This window comes from Lampetra fluviatilis, chromosome 24 (genome assembly GCF_964198595.1).
Source record: "Lampetra fluviatilis chromosome 24, kcLamFluv1.1, whole genome shotgun sequence".
Classification (NCBI taxonomy): domain Eukaryota; kingdom Metazoa; phylum Chordata; class Hyperoartia; order Petromyzontiformes; family Petromyzontidae; genus Lampetra; species Lampetra fluviatilis.
Window position 1 is genome coordinate 4804363 of NC_136298.1, and position 22947 is coordinate 4827309.

The following is a 22947-nucleotide window of genomic DNA, read 5'->3' on the forward strand; positions in this document are numbered from 1 at the left end:
TAATTAAGGAAGCAGTCGGTCATGGGTGGTGGAAAAAAAGGAGGTGCTGAGTCTGGACTTGAACAGGGGCAGGGAGTTGACAGCACGGATGGCTGTGGGAAGGTCAATACAGATGAGAGGCGCAGCAGAGAGAATGAGCAACCTCCCACTCAAAGGTTGACTGGGGGCTTTGAAGAAAGCCGTGATTGCTGAAGCGGAGGAGAGTAGAGTGAGCATAAGTGGTTCAAAAGTGAGCCTGACTTTTGGTGAGACACCGAATGTAAAATGCGGTCCATCATTTGCTCGTATTGAACCAATGCTACTGAAACGATGACCTCCCAAGAAAGCAGCATGGCTGATGTTACGTGTAAAAAAAGTGATTTTATTTTTACACGGGAGGGGCAGATAAGCGCGGCATTATCCGCTTATTTATTCCCAGGCAGAGGAACAAAATACCGGCGTACGCATGGTTTTCTATCACAAGCAATGCAACTCTACAGCGGGAGGTGTTTTGGCAATTCCACACAATACAATCAGGTGGCTGTGCATTTCGAGGCAACAGACCAATTCAAAACGAACCAGAGGCCAATGGGACTGCTCAACTACCTTGGCAGCAAAGGGTCAGAGCGCACGGTGGCTTCATAATCACGATCGTCAAGTAAAGGCCGGTCGTCGCTACTGACGGACTACAATCACGGAGGGAAAAATGCAAGTTCATTTTAATCAGCGATGCCTTAAATCACACTACAAATTGCTTCCGTGCTGCCCGTAGATAAATACTCTCCAATGTAAATTACAAATGAAAGTCAAACAGCAGGTTAAGGTTTGTGAATTCACAAAGACTGCTCAGCATACACAAGGACCGACCCCACACCTTCCCCTCCGATGAGCTTTCTGGACGTACTGCGAGTTGTTTGACGATTTTCGATGTGTGGTGTGTTTTTGGGGTTTTGTATAGTCTCACGGATTTCTGTTATTTGTGCTTGTGTACCACCGCCAATGCAATATCACCAAGTAATTTGCTTACACCTACACAACAGGTGTTATAGGCCGTCAGGCTCATTCCGTGGGCAGCACAGGGAGGCGAGTCCAGCAAAATCCATTAACGTACTATGCTTCCATGCTCCTGGCCTTAACAAATGTAATCAAAAACCCTAAGCAGGTGCGGCAAATTGCTTTGCCTGGCAGCACAGCCGTAGTAAAGAACCCAACATGAACTAATAGGGTTTTTCCCCTTTTTTCTGGCAACAAAACTGACACCTTTTGCAAGGAATCATGCTTACATGAACCACAATACTTGCAGTCAAATGCAAACAAAAAACAATACTCTGATCATTTATGCATTGTCTTTGAAACAGATTGGTCCACACCAGAGACAGCTTTCTTTAGAGCCTAGTCTCATATGATGTTCGACCAGATGACGCCAAAAGGCGCAAGTATTGTGGTTAATGTAAGCATGATTCCTTGCAAAAGGTGTCAGTTTTGTTGCCAGAAAAAAAGGGGGAAAACCCTATTAGTATATTTTGGTACTGGCAAAGGAGGTCCCCATGATGTAACCCCACGTGACTCACTCACTCGTTCACTCACTCACCCGTGGGACGGTCACGAGGGACTGCACGGTCAGCACGAGCGGGCTGCCCGAGCGCTTCAGCAAGGCCGCGGCCTCTGCATGCGTGACGTCCAGGAGCCGCACTCCGTTGACCTGCGCCGGGGTGCGGACGCAACCGACAATAAACGAATGCACGCACACGCCAGCAAAGAGGTCGGCGTGTGGACTCGCAAGTGGTCGGAGCAAGTGCTGTTGGCGAGCGCCTATTAAGGAGCACGGTGCGAGACAGGGAGTGGTTCGATTGATTGGGGAATAAACAAGTCGGTTCTCGTCAGGATCGCACCACATGTCGCCAAGCATGCCTCATCTGCAAATGCAGACGAGCACTCACCATTGAAATCCACACACAATACACACACGGCAACGCAATGACCCACATTACACAGACACACACACACACACAAAAGTACTAAACAGCCATACAGCGTACTTTTCGGGCAAGTACTGTTAGTAAAATGCCTATTAAGTCTGGAATAGTGCACAATGGGGTGATGAGGCCAACACCACAGCCTTCGTCTCCCCAGTGCTGATGTTTAAACCCTGCACTCGGTACTCATTTTAAGGCCGAGCCGACCTAGGGAAGGGCCAACCAAGTTCAGATATCAGTGGCCAATTAATGTTGGCCATGGCTGGGAATCGAATGCAGGTCGACAGGGTTATAGTGCGTTGATGAGCGCACTGCGCTACAAACTACCGGCGTGTGTGGGAGCATGCAACACGTAAAAACACACGCAACTCAGCAACGACGAAAGCTATCTCTGCCGACAAGGAAAGAGCCACAGGGCGCACCACGGAGTGAGCACCGAGCTGCAATACGTGCAAGATAAGGCACGCTCCAATGTGTACTACTGTAATTACTTTGGGGCGGTTGTAAATGCAATGCATTTTAATCTCCCTTGTAAAGCAAACATGCCACTGGTTCACAACGTAAACATGTGCAATCGTATTCTTGGTTCTTTCGGTAAAGTCACGTAGAAGGGAAATAATAAAATAATACAAATATAAAACAATAAGAATTCTCACGACGTTTCGACTGCAACACAAGCAATCATCATCAGATGTGGATTTCACACCTGATGATCATTGCTTGTGTTGCAGTCGATTTCACACATGATGATGATTGCTTGTGTTGCAGTCGAAACGTCGTGAGAATATTTGTTTAATATTTGTATTATTTTATTATTTCCCTTCTACGTGACTTTACCGAAAGAACCAAGAATATGAATCCCTGCAGTCACGAAAGCTTAAAATAAAAAAATGTGCAATCGTGTTGCTGGAAGCTGCACATCGATTATGTGCAAAAAAATGAGGGTGATGACGACGATTATGATACCATTGCATGAACCATCTTGTCTGCCTTTGACAAGAAAGTGTCTGGATTGCTGCCAATATTCCCCCATAATGCATCTGCAAGCATTCTTGGCAATGAGCGCCAGAGCAGCGCTGGCTGCTCTCATGACACGGAGCTTGTGAATGCGGTGTTGGTGGATCACACCGAGATGGAACCATGATGCGCACGAGACGCTTACCTGCAGGGCACGAGGCACCTACGTGTGGCAGTTCAGCAAGTAGGGTGTGTTCTGATGGGGCTATCTGCACAGTAGAGTTTGCGTTATCATCTCAACGGTGTAAGTTTTACCAGGCCATTCCGGTCTCTGCTTTCTGTCAGAATTTACTCAACTATAATCTTTTAAAAGATACTAAACAGGGATCCCTAAAATCATGTTGGGCTCAGGAAGCCTTTCCTGGGCATAACAAGGTCACCAAGTTTCAAATCATGGGCGAAGTTGTCGCAACACCACCGCCAACTTCTATCACTCGCCGGCAGTATTTCATTCACGCGGCTACTCCCGAAGCCGTCCACTTTTCGACTCGTCAACCTCGACGTGGACGTATTAACGACCGAGTCCCCGCCGTACGGACGTGGAAGATCACAACAAACCGTGGAGGCCGATTTTAATTGTCATCCTTAGTAGGTCAACATCACTGGGTGGATTCCAACGAAAGGGGGGCCAAATTAATGGGGAGACGTCTGTCGACTTTGTCAAAAACTCGAGCTTAAGCTCATTTCATTTAAACATCCTGGCAGCGCGCGCCAGGGAAGGGAGCCCCCCCCCCCCCCCGCGTCTTTGTTTAAAGACTGCGTCCTGCACGACAAAAACCCATTACACGCAAGAAGCTGGAGCCATCACAGCTGGGTCCGACGCTGTCATAATTCATTGCCGCGAGGTTGATGCACGAGCAACGTAGCGGCGAGGGTAAACGAGTTCGTACTCGCTCCAATTAAGGGCGGTCGCAGACCGGAATGTGCACCCGACAGAATAACAGAGCTCGTGACGAAATAACCCATCGTAATCGTTGTCAGCCACCATCGTGTATGCTAATGTGCCATTTTATTGAGGCTGTGTGTTGTCTTGGTGTGGTCTGGGACTGGTTTGTTGTTCTTTTTGCTGCATTGCCCAAGCGTGATAAATCGGACATGCAGTGACTCGCTTACCTTTTTCTGTATTTTGCACTTCGATCGATTTTTTTTATTGTTCGCTGTCGTAACTTGCCGACTCGCTCATACTGGACATCTGTGGAAAGGAGCTTCATAGCTCATCGGATTCCTCTTGCAGTCTAATAAAGATTCTGATTGTAATATCCACTGCTGGATGAATGTCCCACACACACACAAACACACGCTGCCGTCATTCCGACCGATCTAGCCAAGAAGGCAATGTGGCTCACGACTGCAATCCAGCATCGAGGGTGGCAGCGAGGTTGGTGGATCACACAAATGTTTGCGAGTCTCCCAAAACCCCCTGGGGGCTGCGAAGTCGCCATCTCCTGGCTCGCCAGAGTAAGGCAGTACAGCAAGTGGGAATAATCTCCATCTTTTGGGGGACTGAGTGTATCCCGAAACGACCACAAATACCAGCTATTAAAGCAAATCCTGGAAGGAAAAATCGAAGGGAAAAAACGACCAGGACGGCCAAAAACGACATGGCTCAGTAACATCAAAACATGGCTACAATTAACAACAGCAGCACAAACTCTACACGCCGTGCTAGACCGGGACCAATATCATCGTGAAGTCGCACACGCCGTTAGGCAGCACTAAAGAAGAGAAGAGTGTATCCGCACCCTCCCACTCGCATGCCCGGGTTTTCTCCGGGTACTCCCGGTTTCCTCCCATGGAGTGGGCTGTAACATCGCGATTTAGGGCCAGAGAGCTTGGGGCAAGTGTAGGTTATAGCATCGGTTCTGGCTGCCTTCCAGCTTGCCTGTGGTTTCCGGCAGCCTCCGGAATCAAACGAACCGTGTGCACGTTCCAAGTTTACGCCGTAGTTCCCGGACACACAGAGGCGATTTCATCGCTTCCATCTCCGCAAGAGGCCATCCCGTCAGATGCGTTCCCTCCATTGGCGGCCAACCCGTCGTCATCCGGACCGTGACCCATCATCCCCGCTCGCGACGACGTGTCCCTGCATCAGAGGTCGCAACCGGGTACCCGATACCTGTACCCTACCCGATACCCGGCTACCCGTACCTGGCCGGGTACGGGTACCCGTTTGCGACCCTGGTGCGGCCGGGTACGGGTACGGGTAGGCCGTGAGTCACTGGTAACTGTTTGTCACTCATTTCCCAACGTCTTGTCTCTTCTCACAATTCAAGTTCCTAGAATCAACCGACCCGCGCCTGCAACATGGCTTCATCCCAGAGGTCGCAATCAGGTACCCGATACCCGTACCCTACCCGTACCCGGCCACGGGTAGGGTATGGGTACGGCCGGGTACGGGTACCCATTTGCGACCCTGGTGCGGCCAGGTATGGGTACGGGTAAGGAATCAAAACCCGTTTGCGACCTCTGCCCTGCACTCGCCCCTCTTTCTTTCCACGGGTCAACACGACGGCTCAAAATTGGTGTTTGCTCCCCGATCCGTGTGTTCACCTTTTTCCCGTCGCTCAGTGCATTTCCAAAGTATACTTCGCCCCCACGATTTTTTAAAAAATAAATCAATGCACAGATAAAATGACACGTGCAAACATTTATCTCGAAAATATCGCGTGCAGCCGGAGCTCACCGAGACAAGATGATCTCGCTGTAATTGCCAAGGCCTCCTCCTCCCCCCTTTTGCCATGACAAGGAATTTAATAATTTAATGAAATACATTTTCGATTACCAAACTACGTCAGGCTTTTTTTTATATATATTGGATTAAATAATATTGAGAATTAATTTACCCGTCACAGACAGATGATGGGCTGTCTCGATCCTTAACCAGGATTTTAATTCACTGACCTTTCCAGCCACCCAAATAAAAGCTTCACCATACCTTAGCCATGAAGTCTGTTTGACCATACTTCACCACACTGGTCAATGCTGTTTGGTAACAGTGGAGATACTGCTCACCAATGATATCAGTCACAGCCAGGAATCGAACTGGGGTCTCTAGGTTCAAGGTACAGCGTGGCAGATACTGCACCACAGGGCAAGTTGTTTCTTCATCCCATACATACCATGCACGTGTAGTGGCGTAACGCGCGCAGGGTTGCAAACAGCGGGTGCATTTCAGGGCGAGCAGGTGCAAGCGTTAGGACATGGAACAGCCGCCAGAGAGGCGCCAGCAATTAAGGGGAGAAGCGGTAATTCGGTGGGTGCATTTGGGGACAGGCAGGTGCAAGCATGCAAACATGGAGCAGTCGCCGGAGAGACAGGAGGTGGAGATGATAAGGGAGAGAGAGCACGTGCAGGAGGTGCCGTGGAGGCGCCGGCTTAATAGGGGGCAACTGAGGACCCTTAATGAGGAGGGGGATATAAAGGGGTGTGCGGAGAACACGCGTTGGTTGGAGCCGAAGGAACGAAGAGGACAAAGAGCCGGAGACAAGAAGCCTGGGACCTCGCCCTCCACACCTCGTCCACCCCAGCGGTGTTGGCTGATCCCCCGCTGGGGGCACGGACGAGGTTGGAGGTGTGAGAGAAGGCTGACAGACTGGCGGAGTGTGCTGTAACATGCTAGCAGAGTATTAAGTGGCAGGCGAGCGGAGTAAGAGAGAGAGTTCGAAGCAAGAGTGCGTTGTGTAAAGAGCGAGGAGCATCCGTGTGGGATGCGAAGTAATACAGTGACACAGGAGAAAAGCTGACAGTGTCCGTGTGAATACACCACTACACGTGTAACGAGTCGGTGATTATAATTATTTGTTTCGCAATACATGTGTAGTGACATAAAATGGGTCACTACGGCGCGTAGCGCTGGTTACTGGTAGAGAGCGGGATCGTGGGTGTAGTAGCCCGGTCTACCAGCAGGGAAGGTGAAGTGTGCCCCGAAGCGCGTAGCGCCAGTTGCTGGCAGTGAAGGGCATTTAAGGATACAGCGGCCGGTCTGCCAGTAGGGCACGTGATAGTCATGGATGTAGGGTAAAGGTGACAGAGAGGACACATGGGGCAGAGCCCAGAACCTTCAGGTAGGTTCCAGAAGGGGGCGTGGCGGAGGGCGGATCCAGGCCACGCGCCGGAGGATAAAAGGTAGGCCCCGACGCTGGGTCGGGGCTGCTGCAGTTTGGGAATGGAACCCGTCGTCTTCACAAATCTTCGTCCCCGTCTTCACCTCCTCATCGGTGTTGGGTCAGGCAGTGTGCCGGCTGTCCTGACCCATATATAGTTATCCCCTATACTGTGGAAAGTGTAGAATAAACGTGTATGCCTCTTACTATTATTCGTGTCTCTGAAGTGACTTACTACACATGCAAAAGAATTGTGTGCAAGTCAACTACACTTTATGAAAAGAAAAAGAAAAGATACACATGAAGGCTAATGTGACGAATGGAACTATATAAAACTGAGTTTTACTCACTTAAAAAATAAGATGTTTCAATCAAATAATGACCGTGAATCGTAACAATTCATCCAAACAGCGAGGGGATTGGGTGGCATTAATTGTTAAATACCAACTACAACAGCGGCCATTTGTGTGACATCACCACAGCACTTGTGCCGAGTTATGTGCACTTTGTGGCCATGTGAAATCTCCAAGTCACGGGAGAGACCCAAGCGTTATGGGTAAATGCTCCCCACCGTGCCACCTTGCTCTGTCGGACACCCGGCACTCTCCTCGTTGTTGTGAGCATCGCTCCTCTGCCTTTTGTTGTTGCTGAATAGTGGCTGCCTCCAATTACCTAGGAGCATCCTTTTTGAGCCTCCTCCACAGAGGCCAATCTTGCAGAGGTGTGGAGTCATGTGACTTGGACTCGAGTCAGACTCGAGTCATGAATTTGATGACTTGCGACTCGACTTGGACTTGCATAACAATGACTTTGTCCCACCTATGAGATGTGGACTCGAGTCATGAATTTGATGACTTGCGACTCGACTTGGACTTGCATAACAATGACTTTGTCCCACCTATGAGATGTGGACTCGAGTCATGTGACTTGGAATCGAGTCAGACTCGAGTCATGAATTTGATGACTTGCGACTCGACTTGGACTTGCATAACAATGACTTTGTCCCACCTCTGCAATCTTGTCACTGTTGGCAGCAGTCGTCAGTAAATCCACCAAGCTCCGATCTTGTCACTGCTGGTAGCAGTTGTCAGCAAGTCCACCCAGCACCAGGTTCTCCCTGCCACATCATGTGCCATGCCCATTGAACCCCGTTCAGCTAGCTATACAAAAGCTGCTTGGACACGAACTGGCTGGGCATAGAGGGTACATGACACAGTCAATGCATCATCTCCTGCCAGATAAGCTCACTGGTGGGACTGTCTAGATTTTCACAAATTTGTGAGCTCCTCAAGCAATCCAGTATGGTTAAACCCAGGGTGGATCGCAGACAGGCAAGCCCAAATGTTTCAAACCGGCTCAGGTGTTCCTGCAAAAGTAGCCACGTTTCTCAAGCATAGAGAAGGCAGGGCACTGTTGATCCCGGGAAGACGCAAAGCTTGGCATGGAGAGGCCGGGGCTGCTTCCACACCACCATTACGCAATCGATGAAAAATATTAATCCGCTCCACTGATTCGGACCTCCACTGGTAAGCTGCCGCTGGTGATAGGCACCCTCGCTACCTAGATATGGGAACTTCTACGCCCTCTCCACAGCTACCCAATCACTCATGGAGGAGAGTGGAGAGGATGGTGTGTTTTATGTCCAGGCATGTGCTTTGTTTTGGTGATGCTGATTATAACACCTCACCCTCTTAAACAAACTAAACTATGAACTGTTTTTTTTATGTTACCAGGTAAGGCCCCACTGAGCTATATAGCTCTTTTTCAGAAGCGACCTGGCCACAAATGATAGCTCAACGAACTGGCTTATCATGATGAAAATTTATAGCAGTCAAATACTCTAAACGCATGTTTCAAAATGTGGAGGGAAAACCGGAGGACCCGGAGAAATATCCACACGACCACGGGGAGAGAGAGAGAGACACCGCAAACTCCAAATATACCCCAGGCATCAGGGTCAGGATTGAACCCACGTCCTCCTGTATACCAGGCAAGGTAGTTAACATCTCCTAGCCACCGTGGCACCCATTGGTGAGCTCCAGTTTCTGGTTGGAGCAGACTCTCCCACCTACTTTTTCGCACAAGTAGAAAGTATAAAGTTAGCATCATAGGTAACACGTGCACCAGTGGGGAGCCATCCATTGACCGCACAGGGGCTTCGATTAGCCTCCTGTTTTATCTGCACCAAATGGAAATTTCGCCGCTACAGCCAAGGAAAACTTCTCAACCTATGCGGTCAAAAAAAGAAAAACGTTCAATAGTTTTGGAGACAAGCGAACAGAGAATGGTTCCGACGCACAGCATTACTTTGGCCAGTCCATCGCCATTAACACAAACTAATCATTAGCGTAATTGTGGATATCAATTACAAAATTGATAAGTAGACAATATGATGCCTCCGTGTGTCTATCCATGCAAAAAAATGTCAAACATTTCGTACACAAACCATCGGCCCAATGGCCATCTGCAAGTGCACAATTTCATCAGCATTGGTTCAGTACAAGCACAGGCTGGAACGGTTTCAAAATTCAGTGTCTCATCAGCAGTTTCTGGAATCAATGCTGGTTAACTGCCAAATATTTTAAGCAAGGTATTTAATAATCCTAACAATGGGGTCAGGAACTCAAAAACCTGAAAACTACACAAAGCCATGGCCCCATGATGACATTATAGGCCAGGTAAATGAAGTTGAGGTTTAAGTCCTCTTAGCAATTCCCTACACACTGCTGCAGTTAATGGGGCGCCACCGTGGCGAGATGTTAACTCCCTCGCCTGGTATGCAGGTCGTGGGTTAGATCCCGACCCCAACACCTGCTGTTTATTGGAGTTTGCATGTCTCTCTCCCCATGGTCGCGTGGTTTTTCTCCATGTCCTCCGCGTTTTCCCTCCACATTTAGAAACGCGCGTTTAGGGTATTTGGCTGCTATACATTTCCACATGATAATCCATTTCGTTTGAGCTATCATATGTGGCTCGGTCGCTTCTGAAAAAGACCTATGTAGCTCAGTTGGCCTTACCTGGTAAAATAAAAAAAATAGTTAGGTAGAGAATGTGAGGTCCATGCATGAACACCCCTGCCTAAACCCACACTAGGGTACCATAGGCGTTGGGTATGATGGTGAGTACCAAAGACTGTGCGTATGGTGGTAAGTACCATAAACCTTGCGTACTATTAGTAACTTGTTGGTCATGCCGGGTTAGTAGCGCAGCACCAATAACCATTACGCAACCGCTCCCCACAATGCCTGATACACAGATACTTACAGCAGCAATCTTGTCGCCAGCACGCAGGCCAGCTGTGGTGTCGGCCGGGCTGCCCTCCAGGACCTGTTTAATGAAGATGCCGGCATGGAGCGGGTTGACAGGGGCGGCACCACCGCTGGCCTGGTCACGACCGCCCACAATGCTGATGCCCAGTGGCACCCCTGGAACTCGCCGTAGCTCGACCCTGCAGTGCCCAGGCAGCACCAATGCATACCACACACATCATGCACCATATACACAAAGACAACAGCAGCCGCCATTCGCCACGAAATGGAGGCGACGTCACCACGGTGCTTGTGCCAGGCTAGGTGCACTCCGAGGACACGTTAAGTGTTGAAGGCGCGCTGAGAGGCCACGGGACAGACCCATTAAATGAGATGACTGGCAGATCTAATATATTTCCACAGCATATACCACATGCACACCATACATACACACACCACACGCATTCCATACATATACCGCACACAAATACACCGCACACACCATACACAAACTGCACAAAACACACACCACATACACCATATTTCTACACCGCACACCTCACACATCATACACATACCACACACACACACCATAATATACAAAAAAACACACACAAACAACGCACATGCCACACACTCCAGTCCTTTGCCATGCACATCGGACACCCCACCCCCTTGTGCGCCGTGCCAGCCTTAACAGAAGCTCGCTCACAGGACCTGCCCCAACAGTCTGTTAAATGCCATATAGGGGAATCTTTATCTTTGTGTGTACGCACATGTGCCAACAGGAGTGTAGAGGCTCGCGCACTGCGCTATGAAACACAGCGAGCCGAGTCCGGTTCCTGCTCACGGCTTACACCAGTGACGATTGCCTGAACCGGTCCTGGGCCTCCCCTAGGTTGACTCAAATGAGTACCTGGTGCAGTGTGTAAACATCGCCACTAGGGAGACAAAGGCGGACGGGCGTCGTTGCTGGCCCCCCAGCCCCCTCCGTTCGCCAACACCGGCCTTCCATAGGTCGCTCGCTAATAAAGCACTTGCCCCTTCCCCCTCGACAAAGTGTTAAGGCTACACGGGGGACCTTTGTCTTGTGCGTGAGCAGACCTGCGTGGGGGGCCCCAGTGTCGGTGTCCGCCCGAGTGCTGCACTTCGCTCTCCTGGCCCTCGCCCTCCTCCCGCTCCGGCAGCTCGCTGCACACGCGCGGCACCACCGCCGCCGCCACAACGACACGCCGCAAACGCTCCCGTTACTCCCCCGCGGCGAACGCAAACAACCGCGCCGGGGCACAGCCCGCGGACGGCACCGGGTGCGCCCCCGAGACAGCACCGCAGATCACCATCTCATGACGGAGGGCTCTCACACACACACACGCATACTGCTCTCGATTTTGGCCGACTCAACCGTTGCAAGAGACAGTGTTGGAAACGTCATTAATTGATTATCCAGTCAACGATGTGGTCAACAATGCATTTCATCGACTCGAATGCTCGTCTGTTAACGTTCTTGTTTTAACATAGCTTTGTCGAAAGTATTTATGTCATGCCATGGACGGATTAGTATACACATGTTACAGACGAGAAGCCCCACATTCATCAATAAGTGGCCGTAAAAAAAACTAAGCAAGAGGTGATGTTTTGGGAAATGGCTCTTCTTCGCAGCACGTGGGCCAATGCCTGAAACGTCACCTGTTATATATTTTTAAGGCCACAGGATTGTTGACAAATGTTGAGTTTTTTTGTCACTTGTGCTTGTGCACCGGCTGCCAACGCAGCAGCAGCACAAATAAGTTCAACATACATACATAACATCGCCAAATAAAGTTACACATAAACAAGGGCTATTTAAAAGATACTTCTCCTTGGAATGCAGAGGTCTAATAATTCTAAGTGGCTATAACACGAGAGAAATGCTTAAGCGTTTCTTTAAGTGCGATGAATAATTCTCGAACACAGCTCTCAAAAAAAGCTTGCTTTCAACACCCTCTCCCACCGAGCCACTCCAAGGGCTACGTTGTTTACCTGACCCTCCTTGTTTAACTGACCCTTTTTGAATCTGATAATCTTTTAAGTAGAACAACAAGAGGATCAAACTAAGGAAGACAAAGTTTAATTTAAACGCACCGTATCACACAAAAGGCACATTTCGTTTTGTATTTGGCAAAGACCCAGGCATTGCATTACATTCTACGATTGCAAAACAATGTCGGTAATTACAAAAAATAATAATTTATTAGACGGCAGAGAATACGCGAGAGAAACGAACGTAACCGGAACAAAAATGCAAACAAATAACATCTTACCTTGAATTGTTGTGTTTCATGATAATTACTGGTTTTGTGTTTCAAAGAATGGACAGGGACACTTCGAATGAAAAGAGGAGGAACAGAGACACGCGCGCGACGCAACACCAACAAGATGCAAGTGGAAGGAAGAAAGAGCCATTGATTCTGGATGCTTTTCTACGTGTTCATTGAGAAGTAAATTAATTAATGCCATGACAACGGCTGCAGCCGAGACGAATAGGAAAATGCTAAATATAATTGTGCAGTTAATGTATGAACAACACAGACACCGGTTCATTCGGCACGTGTGTGTTCGAGCTGGCGGTCCAAACCACAACGTATAAAAGGGATCGTAGAGCAAGGCTGGGGAGGGGGGGAAGGTAGGAGAGGAATAGCATCCAAAAAGGTAGACATGTGGAATAAACAAAGACCACCACCACCACCACAAACAAAACAAAAAAAACGCTTTAATAATAAGTAACCACGCAAAATGCAAATAATTCAACCGATAAACGCGGAACGAACGGCAATTTATGACGGATAGAAATAGCCGGGCGAGCGCACGATCGTCACACACACACACGCACGCGTGGGTGCACGCGCACGCACGCACGCAGACGCGCAGGCCGCCCACGCGTGACTCGTCAGCGCTCGAGTCATGGGGCCCCTGAACAATGCACACAACCTTTCGCTCACCCGGCAGGGGGGGGTGGGACACGTGAGCGGACCGTTCGCTCGCGCGCCCGTAGACACGGCGTTTCCCCTGCCCAAAGTCGACCATTAAATAACAACGACAGGAGCGCACCAACAACAATCGACACGACATCGTCAGCGCCTTTCCAACGTTTATTTATTTTTTTCCCCCCTACAAAAAAAATATATAATTAGTATCAAATTAAACGTTAACAAAAAATATCCCGGGTTCCCAAACGATCCGGAATCCGCGTTTTAACAGTGCGTTCCCCCTTAACCGACAAAAGCCAGCCCCTGCTCATGCTTGGCTGATGCGTAATAACAGGCGGCAGCAAAATCCAGTTGCTTTGAAAGCCGAAGAGAGAGAAAAAAAACGCGTGTTTGTCGTAAGCACCGTGGTGGAAGGGGGTTGTGAGGAGGGTGGGGAAGACAGGCAATAGCAGACGACGAATGGACGTTGGCTATAAATTTACAGCCGACCAGGGGGCCAGCAGTGCAATAGGTTACATTCAGCAGCACTTTGCAAATGTGGTGTCATTGTCATCGGCAGGATGTGGATATCATTGTCATTGTTATCACTGTAGTGCAAAACCAATGTAATCAGCTGTTCCTTTAAGAAAATCTCCATCATATGAGAGTGATTTAGAACAATGCTTATATTAAAGATTTCAGAGCATATATATACACACTGTACTTTGTACACTATTGCATTTTTATGCATTTTATGCAAACAATCTCTATGCTCATACAATGCTATAAACCAGATATTAGCAAATAAGATATAAAAAGTTTCAAACGTCATTATATTTAATTTTTCATAAAGCAATCAACATCATAGCACTACTTGTTGTTATGGTTAGAAGGCTTCAAAATTAGCCCAATTAGGCTATTGAGACAAATATTACCATTAATATATATTTTCTTTAAACGTTTGAGAACCGGCTGCATTAAAACATACACATTTAGAGACACATAAATCCACATTGCTTACACAAACAACTGGACTTTAAAACGAGTAAATCACCAACTCTGCTTTATGGAATGTAAGAAATAAAAACTGGATTTGACCCATCCGCACAAATGTAAAACAGTATTTAAGCTCCACTTTACACTTGCAATTTCTGCAAATTATTGCGCAGCTGCAGGGAATACATACAAAGTTTGAATGTAATGAATTAAACCACGCGATGGTATTTATGTGCTTTTTGGTGACTTTTCTGAAACCACTACACTTGGGAACCAGGCTTTAACCACATTTGGCTGTGCAAATTTCACCTCTGTGGATATGCAAACTGAATTTGTAATCACCAAAAACATCAATCCTTGACTACTCCTGCTTAAAATGTATACAGAAGGCAAAGGTGCAGCCCTGCAACTGCTCGCTCACGCCACTGCTGGCAGAATGGCCTGCACTAGAGGGAGCTCTAGAGAACCATTCTAAGAGGGTAAATTGTCTACTCTTTTTCCACACTGGCCAGACGTCTTAGAAGGGGTGAAAATATCAACAATTACCCCACCAATTGTGACCTATTGATGAACTATGCTAATACCCATTTCTCCTGCTGGGTGGACCGAGGCAGGGGTTGGGATTCAGTAAACTTCCACATTGTTTCAGCTGCCACTCCGGGAGATCAAACTGGCAACACCAAATCCAGTGTGCTCACCGTTACACCGTGATGGTGTCCCACACTTACACATAATGGAAATTATTCTCTACTGCTCTTCAAACGAGCACTGCCTCGCCAGCCTGAAGAGGCTCGAATGCCTAGCAGAGCTGAATAGCTGAAGTAGAAAATAGGGGCACCAAGAGCATTCAGGTAATCGGTGAGAGGCGAGATGGAATGAATGGCTCACAGGTGACGACATCACATTTATCCCTCTATTTAAGACAGAAACAGAAGGATTTCTCCACAAATCCCATCTGTCGCCTGATGTTGCTAGTTGTAAATACTGGCGAAACATCGTACTCGAATTGTAAATGTTGTGGGTTTACTCTCCAACACACCGGTGTGCTGTACTAGTAAGCAATTGGCATGTTTTGTTTACGTGACAAACCTTACTAATTGGCTGTGGTGGGTGGTGGCGGGTTTAACGACGCATTCATATTTACGCGAGCCAACCCAAAAACCTGTATTATGGAGACAGAATGAGTTTCCTTTACCAACTGGCACTGACCGGTGTAGTGAAGTATGGTCAACCGCCCCCTACCGTAATGACCCATGCGCAGAAACGATGACGATTTCCTAAAGTTGATGCTCCGCATTAGAAAAATTAGTGTTTCGTTAATTAGTTACGCAAGCACAACCATGATCAATGTGCACGCTTGCTCAATCGCCGTTAATCAGTGCGTCTCGCGTCACACCGATGGCTTTTCACCTCTTTACCTGTACTGAAATTGCCGTGCGTGCCCGCCTTCCACTTTTCTTGCGGAGCCTAAACTTATAAAAGAGCAACAACACAAGAAACAGAGACTCATTAATCCTCACGATATTAACTTCCAAATGACGCGTTGAGAAATAAGGTGCCAACATTTCAAGCAATTTATTTGAACAGCCATTAATTCTGTTTTAATAAAGCCACACCGCCAATCCAATTATTAGCTCTCGGCCTTACCTTCATGCCTTCCTATCAGTGATAGCTTTAAAAAAAGAAATTCAGAGCCAAAAACAATAAGGAGTCATCAGGCACCGCACACGCACAAGTGTGATAACGTAGACACTAAATGGGTAAATTAAAAATAATCAGGTAATTTACTGCTACTTAAGAGGGAATTCAGATATCGATGTTTTGAGCACATGGCCTTCTTTAACCAACAATTACTAGAGAAGGTCGGTTATCAAAAACAGAGTGGGGGTCAGGTCAACTGAAATGTCAAGATGTTCCTTTTATTTCCAATAAAACCATTTAAAACCTTCAGTGAACCTGTTCTTCACTGTATGTGGTACTGCAGTCGGCAGTGGTGCAACAGCACAAATAACAAAAACGCAACATATTAATCACGAAAAATATTGCCCAAAAAGTAAAACGTATGTATGAAATAGGCAATGTTTCAGGAAATGGCTCTTCCCAATCTCTTTGCTATAATTAAGAGCTATTGCCCGAACTGTTCCTGTCATGATGTCTTTAGGGCAGGGCTATTATTGACAAGTGCTTTGAGCGTTTCTCTTCTTGAGGGGGGGTAAATGTAAGTGATGAGTAAATTCCCAAAATTCCATAACCACGATACAATTTGTAATGCTAACCCATGGGATATGTATTATCTAGAGCCTCCCACTGTAACTGCAATGTTACTTTATACAACTACAGTAAAACCTTGGATTGCGAGCAACTTGGTCTGCGAGTCTTCTTGTTCTTTCGGTAAAGTCACGTAGAATGGAAATAATAAAATAATAAAAATAAGACAGAGTCTGCATTATCGACAGACCTGGTCTTCACCTGAGGACGGCTGCTTGCGTTGTGGCCGAAACGTCGTGAGAATTATTTTATTATGTTTAATTTTTATTATTTTATTATTTCCATTCTACGTGACTTTACCGAAAGAACCAAGAAGATGAATCCCTGCAGTCACGAAAGCTTTAAATCGAAATTGGTCTGCGAGTGTTTTGCAAGACGAGCAAAATTTTTAAATAAATATTAATTTGATAAATGAGCGAGCTCTTGCAATACGAGTAGTGCGTGTATACGATTTGTCTGCCGAGCGTCACGTGATCACAACTGATATACGAGTGCTTTGGATTACAAATACGTTTCGGGAATGAATTGTGGCAAACCAAGGTTTTACTCTATGCAAAAACAAAACTTTGTATAATTGTCCAAAAATCTGGTCTTGCAAAGCTGAAAGTTTCTCATTGAGAATATTTCACAAATGTGTTCACTTTACATACATATGAAAAATACATTTTATTTGTATTGAAAAATAACCTAATACTACGCTGTGGTGTAGGGGTGCACAATACGGAACACCCCGTCACAGACTCCACGGATCACATGAGCGGCACATTCACCGCAAGTGGCTCAGTTTTTGTTTCTGTCACGCGGACCCAAGCTTAGCAGCACAACTGCCATGCGTATTATTTTTACTCATTCCATTTAAATGTCGTACGTAATTCGAATGTGTTAACGTGTAAAACGCTCCAATATGCAGATGATCTGGAGCACTGAATGTGAAAATGAAAGGCGTTTGACTTAGAAACCCAGATTTACGTTTTCAAAAAGGGCTGCTGTCAAACTTCAAGAGGGCTCAACTTCAAAACGTTTCTCAAGTATATATTATTTTCCTGGATTGATATTTCTACTTAACGTTGCACCTTATAATGTAGTCACTATCATCAAGGGCAGTTCCATGATTTTGGAGTAACATTTCTGACACCAATAATATGATTATAAAGTGACTTTTTTTTCTCTTTGGCAAATCAAGTCAATCAATTGGGGCTGTAATTCAGATGGAATGTGTCCACCTTTCTCGGTAAGGAAAAAATCATCGTAATATAATGCGGTGTCAGATGTACGCAAAGAAACTGTAGATTTCCATCCATGCTGTGATGTTGGTGGTGGTGCCAATCCATTGATTTGACCCATAAATAAACCACATTTTCCAAAACTATAATTCCCATCAAAATCGTACCTCATGTCTTATTAGGAAATGACACATGTCAGGTTGCCTAATTTGTGGGACTACCCGTATGGTTAATATAAAAAAAATGTGCCAAAACCACCAATGCTTCTACTTAAACATATAGGATATTTAAATACATAACTACGCATTGATTGCATTATGCTCAATTGCATTTAACGTGGGAATTAAAAATTCTGAGAATCTATATCACTACCATATGACAGCAGAAGTGCTCTGATATAACATGCATTATGGAATTTAATTGATCCAATGCCCTTCCAGTTTCATTTATTCATTCATAATGGATACGCATTATACACAGGAAAAGATCAATTTCACATTAGCAAACCTATTTTCAGGATCTGCATCATTTTTCGGAGGCTCAACTATCCACTGAAAATTATCCTCAACATCACTTCAATCAATACGATGCATGATGAACAATCTGGCCCTTGCTCAAAGACATACGATTCCCCACGTAGGCTGTTACATACTGTTGGGGCAAGTGTCGTTAGTGGACACCCATGAAGGCCGGCACAGCATACGAGGGGGTAAGTAGCCAGCATCACGCTTAGTCCCCTTTGTCTCCCTCGTGCTAATATTCACACGCAGCACCAGATACTCATTTAAGGCCGAGTAGACCTAGGGGGAGGCCCAAGACAAGTTCAAATATAGACCACGATGTTATCTGTGGCTGGGAATCAAACTCGGCCCAACGGGTTCATATAGTGCAGTGCTCTGGCCACTCGCACTCATGGAACGGTGGCGGGGCAAAGGGTGGCGCGTGCTCCATGCGTTTGCCACCATGAAGGGGGATTTCGATTTTATATATAAGGGTCCTGCGGTGGCGAGATGTTAACTGCCTCGCCTGTTATGCAGGAAGTTGTGGGTTCGATCCAGACCCTGCCGCCTGCTGTATATTTGGAGTTTGCGTGTCTCTCTCCCTGTGGTCTTGTGGATTTTTCTCCGGGCCCTCCAGTTTTTCCCTCCACATTTTAGAAACATGCGTTTCGAGTATTTGGCTGCAATACATTTCCACGTGATAAGCGACTTAAGTCGAGCTATCATTTGTGGCCAGTTCACTTCTGAAAAAGAGCTAAATAGCTCATTGTGGGCCTTACCTGGCAAAATAAAAAAATAGTTCAAATGTATCGGTCGTGCAATGAAGCAGGCAGGCTGTGTGTAGACATACCAAGCTGCTGGGGGCTCCTGTGGGGAGGGCTGTGGCTGGCACCGGCTGTAAATTTCACAGCACCACTTCCATCCACAGAATCCTCCTACGAGACAACGTGCAGAGGGAAACACGGCAGCAAGGCTTTGTACGACACCCCTTCCTTTGTCCCACTGGGGATAATTAGACCCAGTGTTGCGACGCGCACAGCAACTCACCGCTAACACACAAGAGGCAAAGATGACTATCCACACATTAGCCTACGTGGGATGGGGGAGCAAGCGCTGTCAGCGGGCACGTTTTGAGACTAGAAACACAATGGGGTGGTGGGGGCCAGCACTACACACACAGCCCACAACTGTCGTCTCCCCAGTGCAACTTGTTGGAGAACATTAGATTAATTCAACATTAGATTATTACTTTGATTCATATATTCATATACTGCATTAACCACACACACGTGTGGTGAACATGCATGCAAACAGACATGCTCTGATAAGTATATATGCGTTGTTTTCTGTTCTAACACTGGTGAGACTAGGCCATGAAGAAGGCTGTCTCTGGTCAAGGCCAATCAAGTTGCAAAGACAATGCATATTATTATTTTTTTCTGGAAGACTTTGGAGTTTTTCTTGGATTTTTCTGTTTGCGCATAGTCACATAGTCACTTTAAGATGTTTTCTTGTTCATGTTTTTGTTTTTTGTTTGTTGCGGTTGCACCCGATTCGAGAGCCGAATGGCTCACAGGGCTATACCAAATAAATGAAACTGAAAATTATCAGAGCATGTTTGTTTGCATGTTTACCACAATTACGTGTGATTAATGCAGACTTGATTCCTTGTAAAAGGTTTCTATTTGGTGTTTGAACATCTTAACACCTAGTTTTATTGCCAGAAAGGGTAAAACCTACTCTTATTTTTTATACTTTGATACTGGCAAAAAGGTCCCATGATATATTCATAGACTGTAGCTCTCGATTTAAAGCTTTCGTGACTGCAGGGATTCATCTTCTTGGTTCTTTCGGTAAAGTCACGTAGAAGGGAAATAATAAAATAAAACATAATAAAATAATTCTCACGACGTTTCGGCCACAACGCAAGCAGCCGTCCTCAGGTGAAGAACAGGTCTGTTCCCCCCTCCAACCCAGCTTAAATATACGCTGCCAAGCCTGGTGGTGCCCATTCAGACGCTGTCTTTCCGACAGACCTGTTCCTCACCTGAGGACGGCTGCTTGCGTTGTGGCCGAAACGTTGTGAGAATTATTTTATTATGTTTAATTTTTTATTTTATTATTTCCCTTCTACGTGACTTTACCGAAAGAACCAAGAAGAAGACTGTAGCTCATCAACCCGAGTTCAATTCCTGGCCACAGCTAACATCAGAGGCGAGTGATATCTGAACCGGTCCTGGTTACCCACCCCGCCGCCAACCCACCCTGACAAGCGTGAAGTTTGGCCAAACAAGCCCCGTGACAGACATTAAAACTAAACAATTATATTACCAGGTAAGGCCCACTGAGCTATGTCGCTCTTTTTCAGAAGCAACCTGGCCATACATGATAGCTGAACGAAGTGGCTTACCAAGTGAAAATGTACAGCGACCAAATACTGCAAAAGCATGTTTTTAGATGTTGAAAACATACAGCAGGCGTCGGGGTAGGGATCGAACTCACGACCTCCTGTATATAAAGCGAGGTAGTTAACATCTCCACACTGCTGCACCCCATGGTCCGGGGTGGTTTAAATCCACGAGTGGACTGACAAACATTCGTTGTTCTTCATTAGACCTCCTTTGCCAGTACCATAATATAATATATTATCATAGTATGTTTTTTGTTTGCATTTTGACTGCAAGTATTGTGGTTAATGCAGACATGAATCCTTGTAAAAAGGTTTCAGTTTTGTTGCCAGAAAACAAGGGGAAAACCCCTATTATTATGTCCGTTTTTCTGTGCTCTGCAACCACCCTTAACACATTTTAACCCGAAAAGCTGCAGGAGTAAATTGCTGTTCGTGAACACCTATCAAGCCAGCATGGCACATGAGAGCATGGTATGGAGCAGCAAAAAATACCCAATTGCCACTGTCTCCCTGTCTTACTGCTGATGATGTACCATGTAGATATTTAAGGCTAGGGAAGACCCATGACAGGTATAGATACTACAAGTCACATATGTTGTGATCTGGAACTAAACCAAAAAATGAAAGCACAGTGTGCCGATAATTACAGATGCCCACAGACACACAGAAACTTTCACTTGCCCGCTCGATTACATTGACAGACTGCAATAAGTACTCATTGTAGGCCGAGTCACCCTAACAGAGGTCCAACTTGGCTTCAGATATCAGCTGGCTCTGCAGTTGTGGGTCATAACCAGGAGTTTAACATAGGTCTGAAGGATTGTAATACACTGCATCAAATCACTTGGGCTGTGCATGCGCGTGAGCCCTGCAATCCGAAAGCGATCGCGGGCGGACCTGCGAGCTCCTCGCTCGGCTCAGGAAGTCGTCCAGGTTGACCTCCTCGTCGCTGGACGTGCCGTCCTCCGTCCGTGACACCGCCGCCGGCCTCCGGGGTTGGGGAGCCCCCGGCATCCCTTCGTGATTATCGCGCGCACGCACCCGGCGCTCTGCGGACGCACGGAGACACGGAAGCGCGGCGCCTACAGCGAACCTGCCTCCAATACAACCGCCGGGCGCGGTGGCGCACACACCTGTTGATCCCAGCACCTCGGAGGTACGGTTGCTGGATTAAATTCGAAAACAAACACTAAATTACTTAAATACTCGATTGGGATTACACAGTCGGAATCAAAATATTTGTTCCTATTGCAGGAGGAATCCCATGCGCTATGAAGCTCTTTTCACAGATGTCCAGGCGGGGGCGGGGACGGGTGAGCATGTTACGAAGTAATCGCCGCCCTCGACTGGCAGACGAATGTCCACGTGCAGGCCGATGCCGAGTGACCGTGTGCCGCATCCGCGCCACGCTGCCATCAGGGGGTTCCCCCCCCAAGAGCAAGAAGAATGACGCTCAGAGACCTTTCTAGAGGCTGTTTCATACCGGATCATCTTTACCAGAGTTATACTGCCCCTCCGGTATGGAATTACAAATGGACAGATGGACAGAGCGAACACATAAACACTCTAAACTTTAGTTGGGAAGCATTATATTTATTTCTAGAAAATCCTTGCAAAAGCCGCCAGCAAGAACCTGCAAACTGGGGGATGAGGCTCTGCGTTCTGTCGTAGATCGCCGGTTCCATAAAGTCGTCGTCGTCGTCATCGACGGGCATCTCCAGCTCGGCCCCGCCCCCTTCCTGCCCCGGTCCCGTCACCAACCCCGCCGATTGGTTGCCGCCGGCCCCGACGGGCGAAGCCGCGTCGCCGCCGCTGGCCTGCGTCGTGACCCTGGCGACCACCCCGTAGGCGGTCCAGGTGAGGAGGGGCTCGTTCTTGCGAAGCCGCGGCTCGTCCGCCGATAGTTCCACTGGCTGCACAAAAGACAAAGATCTCCCATATAGCCTCCACAGACTTTTGGGACAAGTATTCTTAGGTTTTTTTTCGGTAAAGTCACGTAGGTAAAAAAAAATTAAATTTAAATTAATAAAAGTAAAAAAAATCACCACGACGTTTCGGAGGCAACACAAGCCTCCGTCTTCAGGTGGAACCGTCACAGCACGATAGCTGTATCAAGTAAGATACATTTGGGACAAGTGCTGTGAGCGAGTAGCACCTATGAAGACCGGCACAGTATCCAAGGTGGGAGGTGGGGCCAGCACTGCGCCCGACTGCGTTTGAGGCCGAGTCGACCTAGGGGAGACCCAGGACTGGTTCAAATAATCATCACTGGTGGTGATAGC

General features: G+C 47.1%; 1 protein-coding gene across 3 annotated transcripts in view; it reads right to left on the reverse strand.

Moving 5' to 3' along the window:
- LOC144941090 (multiple PDZ domain protein-like) overlaps positions 1 to 22947 on the reverse strand; it is a 171612-nt gene that overhangs the window by 107499 nt on the left and 41166 nt on the right. For all 3 annotated transcript variants that reach the window (XM_078867554.1, XM_078867553.1, XM_078867555.1), the window contains exons 15-21: positions 22299 to 22578; positions 21563 to 21714; positions 19106 to 19190; positions 15683 to 15731; positions 11428 to 11514; positions 10340 to 10523; positions 1571 to 1681 (exon numbers count right to left, since the gene is read on the reverse strand). In XM_078867554.1, coding sequence (XP_078723680.1) covers positions 1571 to 1681; positions 10340 to 10523; positions 11428 to 11514; positions 15683 to 15731; positions 19106 to 19190; positions 21563 to 21714; positions 22299 to 22578 — 948 coding nt within the window. The remainder of the gene's footprint in view (positions 1 to 1570; positions 1682 to 10339; positions 10524 to 11427; positions 11515 to 15682; positions 15732 to 19105; positions 19191 to 21562; positions 21715 to 22298; positions 22579 to 22947) is intronic.